Genomic DNA, 13,956 nt, shown 5'->3' with positions numbered 1-13,956 from the left:
ATGTCTGTTAATTAAGTTCTGCCTTTGTCCAAGGAGTAGGAATATTACCACAGTAATTCAAATGGAAAGAAATATTGTTTATTGATCTTAGAAGTCAATTTGTAATTTTATTCATTCAGGACAGAATCACAATTATACAACTTTTTTTCACGAGCTCGCAAATCCAGCATGATTGGTAAATTGTGAACTAGGCTTGCTCTGATTCTCGTCTTTAAACAGTTTGTTATTGTCAAGTAAGACCATAGTGTTATAACATCAGAATGCTGGTTTGCTTAGTTAAACTGCTTATTTTAATGACATATAACATGTGTATTCTTTCAAATGTGTAGCCAGGTACCAGGTAAAGGTTGAAGCCTGTTTCTAACTGGGTTCATGTGTGTCTCTTTAAATATAAAACCAAACACCGTACACAAACTATTAAATCCTGTTTCTACAGTTTCGAGTGTGCCCCAAGAGTCAGTGTGTGTCCACGGTAGCGTTCAGGACTGACCTCTACCCGAAGGACCCCAACAAAGTGCTCATCACAGATTTCTTTGGAAGCGTGAGGAATGTAGAACTTCTTACTGAGACCATCTCGTTCAAGAATCTCTCCATGCAGGACACTTGCAGGTCAGCACACTAACCTTTCTTACACTAGGCTTTAGGCTTTAGATCACACAAAACTCCTGAGAGGAAAGCTGGAAGAAATCCCTTTAATTCATAGTATTCCAAAGTGACACTTAGTTACATAGGCTATGGGCTTATGTTCGCATATTTTACAGAAAATTGTAAGAAATTCATTACATTCATAATATTTATTAGGAATTCTAAGGAATTACTGTAAGTTTCTAACTTTAACCTAGACAGACATAAATAAATGGAAATGAGCCGGTATTCACAAAACTTGTAAGGGAAAAACTGGAAGACATTTATAAAATAGATATTAAATATTGATTTAAGAAGCAGAAATATTTCATTTCACAATTATCTAAAATTTTAATTTGCTGCAACATTTTAATTTTCTTTTAATACAACTGAAGTTAAGATTTCTGTTTAGAGAGTAGTGGATATCATCCCTGTTGGTTGGGAAGTTAAGGTTCCAATCTTCGCTTTTTGATATATTTTTATTTTTATTTTTTTCTAAAAAAATGTCTTACAAAACACGGAAAAGTGTCCCTCTCTATGAGACTTTTAGTGCAATCAAATATAACAAATCCGCAGTATTTGTCTCTTTATTCCCCAGCATCTACTGAGAGGCATAAAGTGATTTGTCTTTCGGTTTGTCCATACGTCTGTCTAACCAACCGTGGCAGGTTAACCCAAAAAGACATGTTTCATCTAAAATCAATACATGTAGCGCTTGTTACACAGTTTTTATACTTGCACTGATAATGTACTTGAACACTATCATCATCTGATCTCATTTGGACCTTGACCTACTTTTTTGGACTTTTCAGAATGACCGAATTGTTGATTAACACAAAATTCAGCGTTTCAATTAACACCAATATCTCTTACTATTAATCTTTGATACTCGCATGACCGTTGTCATAAAACACCATCAACTCACCTGCATTTTGTGAACTTATTTTGATATTGATATTTTACTTGAGACTAATTCAGAAAGTCCATATTCTTCGTGTACCCAGAATGACGCATTTTGTTTAAGATCATTACTGCTTGCTACAAATCTTTGATACTTACATGGCTGTCTGTAAACACAATCAACACACACACCCACATGACCTGCCTTCATATTTGAACTCGACTTTTACCTACTATTGGACTGCAGATGGTTAATTTTCTTGGTTTAACCGAATTGACTGTTTGCTTAACATCAATACTACTTACTTAAATGCATTTTGATAAATACTCGGCACATAACCTGACCTCATTTTAACCATATAACTCCAAGTTTTAGGGATACTGGGTCCATGTTAAAACTTATTGTGAATAAGAACTTTTGATTTTATAATAAAATGCTTATTCAATGTTTGTGTATCGTCTGAGCAAAAACAAATAATGAAAATGATTCAGAAATTACATTACTTAAAACATTTCATTCCAGTAAAGAGAGCTGTGTGGAGACAAGCAGTCCTAAATCCAGTCAGCAGCTGAAGTACGCAGACCAGTTCCCTATGCCCACCTGATGATATCAAGGATATAGGAAACTACTGACTAATGTGCTTGTATAAAATATAAAAGAAGTGAAACTCCAGCTGCTGGAGTAGTATTGAATTATTATTATAAACAATTAGTAGGTCCTTTATTTAAGGCAAGTGACTGATTGCCAAAACAGTACAAAACAGGACAATACAGCACAATACAAAACAAACCTTAGTCACTTCACCCTATGTGCCCAAGAAGTGTTGCAAATAATTAGTGTATGTAAAATGGGAAATTAAATAATTATATATAGTAGTAACTTGTGTAAAGATATGGTTAACAATTGACGAATGAGACTAAAAAACCTAAGTCACTTCGACATATGTGCTGAAGAACTGTTTAAAAAAAATTACTGTAAACTGGGAAATTAAATATACAGTTATACCTTCTGTTCAGATAGCTTAAACAACTGAGTAATTTGTCAAAATAAAGACTTCAGTCACAATGTGCTTGAGAACAAACACATGAAAAGGACTGTGTTGAATCTTTGGGTTTCAATAGTGTTCAACATAATTATTTCAAAATATTTTTTTCATCCTTAAGAACTAAGGCTGTTTTTCCAATGTGTCTTTCCATATCTTACCATTTGCCAAGCAATTAACAATTGCAGAATCAAAATTCCCTCTACCTGATTTTAAACTTAATATTTTTGATGTTAAATTGAAACCAGAAGTTATCAGTATTTACTTAAATCCCCTTGTATTCTTATTTCACTGTTTACCAGTATTTTAAAAATATCAATAACTGGTAATATTAGCGTTATTTGGAGTGTCAACTAACAGCATACCAAAACTTAAAATAATGAATAGATGCTTAAGTAAATCTTCAACAGTCAGTTCATAAGCGACCATTGTTATCAAAAGCAAAGTTCACTTTTTCTGTTAAATGTTTATGTTATTCATTTGCAGTCATTTATTAAAAACACTGCATTGATGTTAAATTCAAAATATTTCTTACATGTGTATATATTCTGCGATTTGCATTTTCTATCAAATCGAGCTCATATTCATTCTAAATGAGTTTGTTATATCCCTTTCCTGTGTCTTTATTAAGATTTACTTTATATATATATTTGTGTATTTATTAAATGGACATGCTTGCCATCTTTATTTATGTTGATTAAGAGGCAGATGGATAGAAAGATATGTATCCATGCTGGGATTCTAAACTCATCAAAACCAGCATGACAAGTTAGTGCTATACCAATGGGGACAGCTAGGTCTAGCACATACCATCAGCCGTTTTTAGCTCATCTATTTTTCAAAAAAAAATTATGAGCTATTGTCATCACCTTGGCGTCGGCGTCTGCGTTGGCGTCCAGTTAAGTTTTGCGTTTAGGTCCACTTTTCTCAGAAAGTATCAATGCTATTGCATTCAAACTTGGTACACTTACTAACTATCATGAGGGGACTGGGCAGGCAAATAAAGATAACTCTGGTGTGCATTTTGACAGAATTATGTGCCCTTTTTATACTTAGAAAATTGAAAATTTTGGTTAAGTTTTGTGTTTAGGTCCATTTTATTCCTTAAGTATCAAAGCTATTGCTTTCATACTTGCAACGCTTACTTACTATCATAAGGGGACTGTGCAGGCAAAGTTATGTAACTCTGCCTGGCATTTTGACAGAATTATGTGTCCTTTTTATGCTTAGAAAATTGAAAATTTGGTTAAGTTTTGTGTTTAGGTCCACTATATTCCTACAGTATCAAAGCTATTGCTTTCATACTTGCAACACTTATTAACTATCATAAGGGGACTGTGCAGGCAAAGTTATGTAACTCTGACTGGCATTTGGACGGAATTATTTGCCCTTTATACTTAGAAAAATGAAAATTTGGTTAAGTTTTGTGTTTTGGTCCACTTTACCCCTAAAGTATCATAGATATTGCTTTCATACTAGGAACACTCGCAAACCATCATAAGGGTACAGTAAAAGGACAAGTTGCATAACTCTGGTTGTCATTTTTACGGAACTATGGCCCTTTTTTGACTTAGTAACTTTGAATATATGGTTAAATTTTGTGTTTCGATCCACTTTACTTCTAAAGTATCAAGGCTATTGCTTTCAAACTTCAAATACTTTCATACTATCATGAGGTTACTGTACCTGGCAAGTTGAATTTTACCTTGACCTTTGAATGACCTTGACTCTCAAGGTCAAATTATTAAATTTTGCTAAAATTGCCATTAATTCTTTATTTATGATTAGATTTGATTGATACTTTGACAAAACTACTCTTACCTGACATACCACAATAGACTCCACCCAAACCATCCCCCGTGTCCTCCTCCCCCCCTATTTTTTTAAGATCATCTCACAAATGACCACCACACCCTCACACTTTACCCCCCCCCACCCCACCCCCCCCAATTTTTTTTTTGAAACGGTTAAAAAACACAAATATTTATTTTTATTATTTTATTTTTGAAATACCGTCCAACCATCGCACCCAAGAATCCCCTCCCCCCACCCCCCCTAATTTTTTTTTAAGATCATCTCACCAATGACCACCACACCCTCACACTATAACCCCCCCCCCCCCCCCTATCACCCCCCCCCCCCCAAAAAAAAAAAAAAACTTTTTTTTTTTTGCTTTTTTTTCCGCATTTTTGGAAGATAATGTTATAAATGTCCACACCCCCACACTATACACCCCTCTTCACTCCACCCCTCCCTCCTTTGTGATTGAAATTGAGAGTCCCTTCACCTTTAAAAAGAAAATAGATGAGCGGTCTGCATCCGCAAGGCGGTGCTCTTGTTTTTTCATTCCTATTACTGATCAAATTACACATGTGAAACCAAGTAAATTTTGATGGGTGTCTTTTTTTCTTAAAAGATAATCTACAAATTGGTACAAAACAGCAGTGGAAAATAAGTAATCATACAATTATGAAGTCTTTAAGTGGCCTTTCTTTTGCTGGTCTCTTAAATGTAGTCCGTTGTCTTTACCATTCCAGGTGTTGAAGCTAAACCTCATTTGCAAACGAAAGTACCACTTATAAAATGTGCATGAGTATGTTTTGCTGTTAGTAGGGAAGTGTTAGCCAATGTTTTGGTCCTCTACCACCGTTCCTGCAGTTCTCTATAGGTTTGTGTGTCTGCAACAAATGTTTTTTATCCAATTCGATGAAACTTTGTTTTTTATATAGACTTATTAGCATAATATGCATGTTATTTCAGTTTTTTACCCAAAGACAGAAATTGTTGTTGCTATGTTGACAAAAGTGAGTGAAAACAAAATTCTGGATACTGCAACAATTCATAACGTACTAACGTTTGGTTGATGAAACTTGTTTTATGGATATAGGGCCTTTTATTGAATGTGCACGTTACTTCAGTTATGTCTGTCCGAAAAATCTGGATACAGCTGTAAATAAAAAATTACTGAAGCTATCTTGATGAAACTCAGTGTGTGGATAGAAGTTTATATGGGAAAATGCAAACCATTTCGTATTTATTTCCATCTGACTAAACTGTTGGTTGGCATGGTTACAGAAATCATTGAAAACTAAAATCAGGATACTGCCACAACACAAAAATTACTGAGGCTTTCATGTTTTCATCTTAAAAACATTTATAATGATAATTCTTTCAGACAAATATCATATGGCATTAGTTTTAACACCTTTCACTGTAAATACATGTGAATATACGAACGTCAATGTCCAACCAATCAGGATCAGAGTGTTGATACATTACAAAAGTTCATCATTTGGAGTACATGTAGGTGTGACTTGCGCAACTCATGTGCTGCTTGGCTGCAGACATGTAAATTCTCTACCAAATTTCTTCTGGTTATTTTTTTTATTTTAAAACTATGTTCGCCATTTGGTATTACCTTTGTATGCCCCAGTCTCGATGAGGATTTGCTAACTTAATAGTTTTTAGTCAATGTTCTTGTAAGAAGCATACTTCTGTAAGTATTGAAGGTATTTCATTAAAACTTTGGACCTTGATTAATCAAATTTTAGAGAGGAAAAAAAAGTGTTGTATCTCTGTAGGTCACATTAATGACTCAATTTTTATTAAACATGATCCGAATGTTTATCTTGACAATATCAAGGCTGAGACAGTCTGGGTCATGTGTGTCCGAAAATATGTCATTTTGTCAAATCTTATATGTTACATACAGTAATAGCATCGTCCATCCTTCCTTCTGTCTGTAATTCCCGCATCTTTTGTAGAGCATTACTCTGTGCTGAATGCAAGAACTGCACCTCTTTTAACAGTTTTTACCATTTGCTATTTTGTTTAATATGTTTCGTATGCTTAGCATAACTTTGCAAGCTTTGAAAGTATTCATATGAAACCTCATATATGTGAAAACATGGTAAATTGACACACATGTAAGATTATGTTTGTTTTTCTATTATAATATCATATACTCGCATCATAATTTCGCTCATTTTATTTGTTTTTATGTTCTTGTGCATTTTAACCCAGAGGTTGGACGGGTAAATCAACATAGGCACTAACAAAGCAATGTAACAAATTGAAAACATTTATGGTGAAAGACTGGCCAATTTTCAAAATTCTTAAATAACTCCCTAGATTCATAATGCATTTTGTGTAGAAGCTGGGACAGCTAGCGAGCCTTTGTTTACATCAAATAGTCATTAAAAATTAACACTACAATGTTAACGGACTATTTAACGTTATGGGCAACATAACAAATGTAATATGTTATGTATTTACTATGTCCCTTTGTTATGTTGATATATGTTTTATCTGCTAAAGGCACGCTTACGGTAAATTGGTTGCACTTTCTAATCTACCTGTCATAAAGGATTTGTAGGATTGAACACTATGATTATTTTTTTATTAACCTAAAAGATCTATGGTGTCAGATAGTTTCAAAACCATTAATAAAAATAAATAAGTTTGTGTATTGTAATTGGTAACATGAATTATCATATGCCATTATGAAAAGCAACCAACTGAATGCGTAATAAGTATAAATAGTGTTCAAAGGGCTAGAGAATAGACGAGTTAATTGTTATTGTTTACATTCGGGATTTTTCGCGCATGCGCACTGACTGGTTGGCAAAAACACTGGTTACAGTAACGTAAAACATGTATAAAGGGCTTTTGTTTAGTCAATTAAACGATAAAAAATCCGAAATAAACATTACAACTCTTATACAATAGTGCAAATATATCATATTTAGTACCAATAAATAAATGTATCATCATATGTATAATTTCCTCTTTATAAAAATACAAATTAGTTATAAGCATCAGAGTAAACGTGGTCGGAAGACTAAATACTGACAATACCACACAACAAAACAATAAATTAGCCGTTTTCTTTTTTATAGTAAGACTTTAAAAAATGATATTTAAAAACTTATAAAACATATATTCATTTGATTATAACTATAAACGGTGTGGATATTGTTATTGCTTATCAGCGATCGAAAGTGTATTTTAAATTTAAAGTTATAAAGCACTGTATTATTATGATTAAACTGGCTTACATATAAATACGCATGTTCTTGTTAATCCGTTTCAGACAAATATCTTCTTTTTTTAATATGTTAAATTATTTATTAAAGCAAATGTTACGTATTTTGGCTTTAATATTTGGCTTGCTCAATATGACTGCTCAATATGTCAAGAGATGGCATGGAGGTATCATAAAGTCTGCCACATGTGGTCTATGCAGGGACCCAATTAAAGTATTGGCCACTATGTTTATGACACCGGCATGTTTTCTGTGTAATTGTCTGGGCAGTCTCCGATCATAACGAGATAATAGTGTCAAAATTGGTGTGCACAATTAAATAAAACAATGAGATTTATTAATTTATTTGTTGTGTAACAAGGTAAGTCTGTACAGATATATTAAGATTAAAATCAGTTACTATATGTTGCGCACAAAAAGCGATCTATTTGATGTTTGTTTTCATCCTTATTTGTGTTTTTTCATTAAATTTAATTTATTCTAAAAGAATTTCCATTTTTGAAATTTTGTATCTAAAATGGACGTGAAGATACGTTTAGTAGAGATTTTTGTGGTAACCACATAACGAGCTCGTAGATAGTGTACGTTCCACTCCATAGCTCGTTTTTAGTAAACACAAATAATAACAACAATATAATCGTTCCAAAAATGAATTTCCACGCATGCTTATGTTTTATTCAGACATAAATAGTAAAATTATATTTGATACAGTTCATGAGTATCAATAAAAACGATAATAATGTCAACCTTCTCTATATGCGCTTATAAGAATTCCGCCTCTTTTTGCCAACCAGTGGGCGGAGTCTAAACTTTGCAGGTGCGTGTGACGTCACGCGTTAACTCGTCTATACATATAGACCAGTTGACGAGTGACGTCACGCGCACCTGCAAAGATTAGACTCCGCCCAATGGTTGGCAAAAAGAGTTGGAATTCATATAGGGGGGCCTAAGCGCATACAGAGAAGGTTGACAAAATCATAGTTTTTAATGATAATCATGCACATATCAAATATAATTTTACTAATAATGTCTATATAAAACATTAGCATGCAAGGGAATGCATCTTTGGAACGGTTATACTGTTGTTAGTATTCGTTTTTACTCACAACGAACTCGGGAGTGGAACACAATCTAAGAGCTCGATATGTGGTTACCACAAAAATCTCTCTACTTGGCACTTCTTCGCGACCATTTTTCGGCGTAAGCTGCATAAGCCAGCTTTTCACCTTAGCCTGACCTTTGTAAGTGTCCAATAAAATTTCCCGCGGCTAGGTACGAATGAATACACTTCATTTATTCCATTGGCTGATTTGAGTATACCACCAGAACATTGGAAACATATCCGCGTCTTTGTAACACTGTTTTACTGTATGAAACAATTTTATCCCGAATGAAAAGGCTTAATAGATAAAACAGTTTTACACTCAATTCTCGACATCAATACAGTTTGTGCGTACACCTTTTATTTTCAGAGTATTACCAGCGCAAGAGCGTTTATACTTAAAAGGCTATGTTCTCATATTTAGTACTTACTTCCTTATTCCTGTCAACATGTTAACATGTAAAAGTATAAAGAGCAATGGAAGCGAGGCCTCACTTTAAAGCATTGCATTTCAACCCGCGAGGTATATCGGGTCAATTCGCGGACATTCAGAGTTTATATACAGGTCATCACCGGAGTTGGCTGCCAGTAAAATAATCGTTATATAATAAAGACGCTATCCGTGAACTAGGTGACCTGGAATTTTCTTTAGACCAGAAATATGTTAAATGAAGATATTCAGCAATATAATTATGGTATGTAAATAATAGATTCTTAATGTGTTTTCAACAATACAATGATAAATAGTATTGTTGATAAATTTAACAATAATTATTCGTCCATATTGCCTAATGTACTAAAGTGATATTATGAGCATGTAACAGTGTATAGGTGTCTATCGCAACCGTTGATTATTTTTGATGTTTCTACTTCATATACACTTATATTAATTAATGCAGCATCATCATACTAAAACAATATACCAGAAAGAGAAAAATAATGCATTTGAATATCAACCGTACTTTCGTTTGACAACTGATCATGCGTTAACGAGTTGAACCTAAATTTAGTTTTAGTGCAGATTTGTTCATACGACACAAAGACACGAAATTGTTTTACGGATCATTTCAGCTTACAGGACTGGGTGGGTCACGTAAGAATATCGAATATAAAATACATTTTTATAAACAACTGGTAGCAAGGTGAGTTGCAGATAATTAATCAGTAACCACATTTTAACTAACTATTTTGACCTGTTAATTCTTTTCAGCTCAATTCAACAGTGCAAAATGCCCATAATATCACTTTAAGCATTAGCACGATGATAATTGATACTGTTAATAATCGAATCAAATAGCAATGCCCGACAAACCACTAAAACAGGTTTGTTCGAAGAACGCGCCTATAAATACGGATACTTCTCGTGTGGCCGGTTGACTCATATGTTTAAATTTCACTTCCGTTCTTCTTTTGGTTTTCTGTTTTGTATCTATAGGTTTATGACCAGCAATATGTTATAATGTAAAATAAGCCGCGAAAACTCCCCGTAACATCCCGTACTGCGTGTGATGCAGCTAAGAACTGCACAGAAAAAGACATTCGCTATACTTGATCTCATTCATTAAACTATTTACGCCGTATATCTTTTTTAAAGATATTTCTTGTTAGTTTTAATAAAATCTCAGAAATTGAAATTCTTTCAGAATAAATTAAATTTAATAAACGAAAACAAATAAGAATGAAAACAAACAACCAATAGGTCTATTTTCTGTACGCAACATAGGGTAACTGATTTGAACCTTTATGTCTGAAAAAACTTACCGTGTACACATTAAATAAATTCCCTTTACTAATGTAATTGTTTTATTTAATTGTTCACACTAATTTTGACACTCTTAGTTGCAGCTTTTATATCCCGGTGTTTAATTGCACCTCTGTTCATCACAAACCGATTATCTCGTTATGATCGGATACTGTCCAGACAATTACAAAGAAAACATGGTGTCATAAAGTAAAACCCAGGGACCTAAACTTGGGTCCCTGAATAAACCACATGTGGCAGACGAGTGTCTGGTCATTAAACACAAGTTACGATACCTCCATGTCATCTCTTGGCATATTGAGCAGTCATTTAAGCCAAATTTTAAAGCTAAAATACTGAACAGTTGCTTCAATAAAATATTTTAACATTTAAAAAATTAAGATATTTGTCTGAAATGGATTAACAGGAACTATATTAGGCATTTTAATAATAATAATACAGTGTTTAATAAATATACATTTAAAATATTGTGCAATTTTACTGCTACACAAGTAAGGTATTTAACAGGTACCGGCAAAAGTAAACTCAGCTATTACGTGTAAAGCTTGTAAATTACTGCAGTGTAAGAAACACCATCATGAACAAAAGCAATCACAATAGGGTAAAACATAATTGCGTTAAATAAATTAAATATATGCATTTATCATAAAATGCTATATTTTTTATCACGCCCTTTTACTAATAAAGAGATTTCAATATACATGCAAAGACAGTTCAATTTGCATAATATGCAGGGTTTTCCGTTCGTAAGCTAAATTGTATTAATATTGTCATTTAATGTAAAAGAAAATCACCACAATATTTAAAATTTGTAATGTATTACGCTTTTTAGGGCTTTTTTAAATATTAAATAAACCTCTGACACTATCGATCGCTGATGAAAAATAACGCTATCCACGCCACTTACAATTATAATGAAATTAATACATTTTTATTATTGTTGAAATATAATTTATTTAATTCTTACTATCAGAAAGAATACGGCTAATTTATTGTTTTGTTTTGTGAAATTGTCAGTATTTAGTCTTCCGATCACGTTTACTCTATGCTTATAACTACTTCGTATTTTTATGACGAGGAAATTTGATTTGTGTATATACATCTATTTGGTACTAAATATGATATATTTGCACTATATTTTACGAGTTTTAATATTTATTTCGGTCTTATTACCAATTTATTGACTAAACAAGAGCCCTTTATACATGTTTTACGTTACTGTAACCAGTGTTTTTGCCAACCAGTGAGTGCGCATGCGCAGAAAATCCCGAATGTAAACAATAACGTCTATAGCGTGCTTGTACAATAGAGTAAATGATAGACCTCAGAACGACTGTCAAATTTCCTCCTACCTGGTCTTATGCAACTGCTTTGAAAATATTACAAAATGGAGGGGCCAGTGAGGAAGTTCTGCCAATTGTTAACGAAACACAAACAAGCAACACAATATCTTTAAAAGGTAATAAACACATAGAGGAAAATATTTGTTATCATCTAACTGGCATAGCTACGCAAGTGTCTTCGAGAGCGATGATAATCCCAACAAACAAACACATTTGCCAGGATATGCAATAATGATAATGGTTAATGAGTGGCATGCAGGAAATTACTAAAACAATGGCAGTTGCTTTTGAGTTGACATGATCAAATATAAAAAACCCAGCAAATAACATCTCACTATATCCATTCACGAAGTATTATCAAAATATAAAGACACAATAAACAGCATCACTTGTAATGTTTTGTTCATGAAATATGCATATTTGTAAAATTGTAAAAAAGTGAACAATCATCTTAAATGAAAGTGTGAAAATAAGCTGTCAACTGTCAAAATAACGTGCTGATACATGATGAGCTAAAAATTAATATTTTAGATGAGGCTGAGAAGAATATTGACATTTTTTTGCAAATATTGTTTTTCATATTTTGACTCATCACTGGTTGGATTATTTTGATAGGGAATGACTACCTATCTACACCATGTTTATTTGTAATGGTAAAGTTTGCAAACAAAAGGGTTAATTACAAATTTGAATTTATTTTCTTCAAATTATTAAATACTTTATTATAATTTCTAATTTTATATTGATTACACAATCTTAGATGCAGATGAGTATAACATTCTTTTAAGAAAGACCTAAACAAACATGCGAGTCTACTTCCTGATTTGAGACAGGTTTAACACCGGAGTGGATATTTTTATCTTAATTGAAGGGCAAAGCAGGTTTCAAATATGTTCAAGTTTATCAGATGAGTTCTGAAAACAACAGTTGGTAAAGATAGATTGAGATGTGTAAAAATATTGACTTATCAATAAACTTTAAGTTAAAGCAGATAATTCGAAACTATCGATAATTACACATTCCATAGATCTGTTTGTTAACTGAGTTTCATGTTTCACCCTATTTTTAGAAAATGGTTTGTCCCATTGTCACTCCCGCTGAACTACGTTACAATGAGAGGTGCGCCTGAACGACAACACGATACGGCGTCATAACTACAACGGTTACGGCGTCTTGACGTGTCACTTCTTTATATTGACATTTATAGGCATACACACGCGTTGACAAGGTAAAGTCTTTGTTTAAACTTACACGTCAAAAGGGATATGGCATTTATTTCCATTTAGTAATGTTTCTTAACTCGCTACCTAAGCTATCGAGGCATTTTCTAGCGTGAAATCATAATAAAAGAAAGAAGTTAAAGTTCAAAACATAGAAACTCCAATTAATTCGTTGTTTCAGGCTTGCAGTATCTGTCACGATGATTATTTTCAATGATTTGTATCAAGTTCACTCTTTTACAAACATGTGATGCCCATGTGTATACTATTATTGGTGATTTCAATCAGATTTTGCAAAATAGTTGTAGCATGTCAACTCCGTGTACATGTTACGGTATCTTCTCTTACGACTAAGGCATGTTACGGTGTCTTCTTTACAGCGTTACAGCGCCTGCAGGAAGGCAAAATTACAAGCATGGAGATTTCCTTCCTCGATTCAAGCATTTTGGACGAGAGCATTGAGGTCGTGATTGACTTCAACAGCAACGAAGTGCTTACATCGACGATAAATGCCACTTTTCGGGTCGGATGTTCTGATAAACAATGGTGTATAGCCTGGCTGTGCGTTTCGGCAATCTTCCTGCAGTATGCACAGCAAAGATCCTTCAAGGCCATGCTCATCATCAGTCACATTAACGCCCTGGGACCCTCAACTGCGATGCGCCATATGTTTGACGACGACGAATGAACTGTTAAATGATATTAAACTTAATTATATATGTGTGACAGTGAATAATGTGATAATTTTCTGCATGTACTTTTATGTTTAAAATGTGCTTGTATTGTGCTAAATGTATGTATTACAAATTATGTAAATGTTTATGACATGCAAATATTATATTAAATTTATAATATTGTTATGTGACTGACTTATATTATTGAAATGTTTCTTCACTGTTATATGGTGCATGTTGTAAA

General features: G+C 33.3%; 1 protein-coding gene across 1 annotated transcript in view; it reads left to right on the top strand.

Moving 5' to 3' along the window:
- Positions 1-3,248, top strand: part of LOC127837322 (GPI-anchor transamidase-like) — a 35,254-nt gene extending 32,006 nt beyond the window's left edge. The window contains exons 9-10 of the mRNA XM_052364283.1: positions 437-609; positions 2,048-3,248. Of these exons, the coding sequence (XP_052220243.1) occupies positions 437-609; positions 2,048-2,129 (255 nt within the window). The 3' untranslated portion in view covers positions 2,130-3,248. The remainder of the gene's footprint in view (positions 1-436; positions 610-2,047) is intronic.
- The last annotated feature ends 10,708 nt before the right edge of the window (positions 3,249-13,956 follow it).

This window comes from Dreissena polymorpha, chromosome 7 (genome assembly GCF_020536995.1).
Source record: "Dreissena polymorpha isolate Duluth1 chromosome 7, UMN_Dpol_1.0, whole genome shotgun sequence".
NCBI classification, from domain to species: Eukaryota; Metazoa; Mollusca; class Bivalvia; order Myida; family Dreissenidae; genus Dreissena; species Dreissena polymorpha.
The sequence above is the reverse complement of the archived record's forward strand: the minus strand, read 5'-3'. Positions and strand labels throughout refer to the sequence as shown.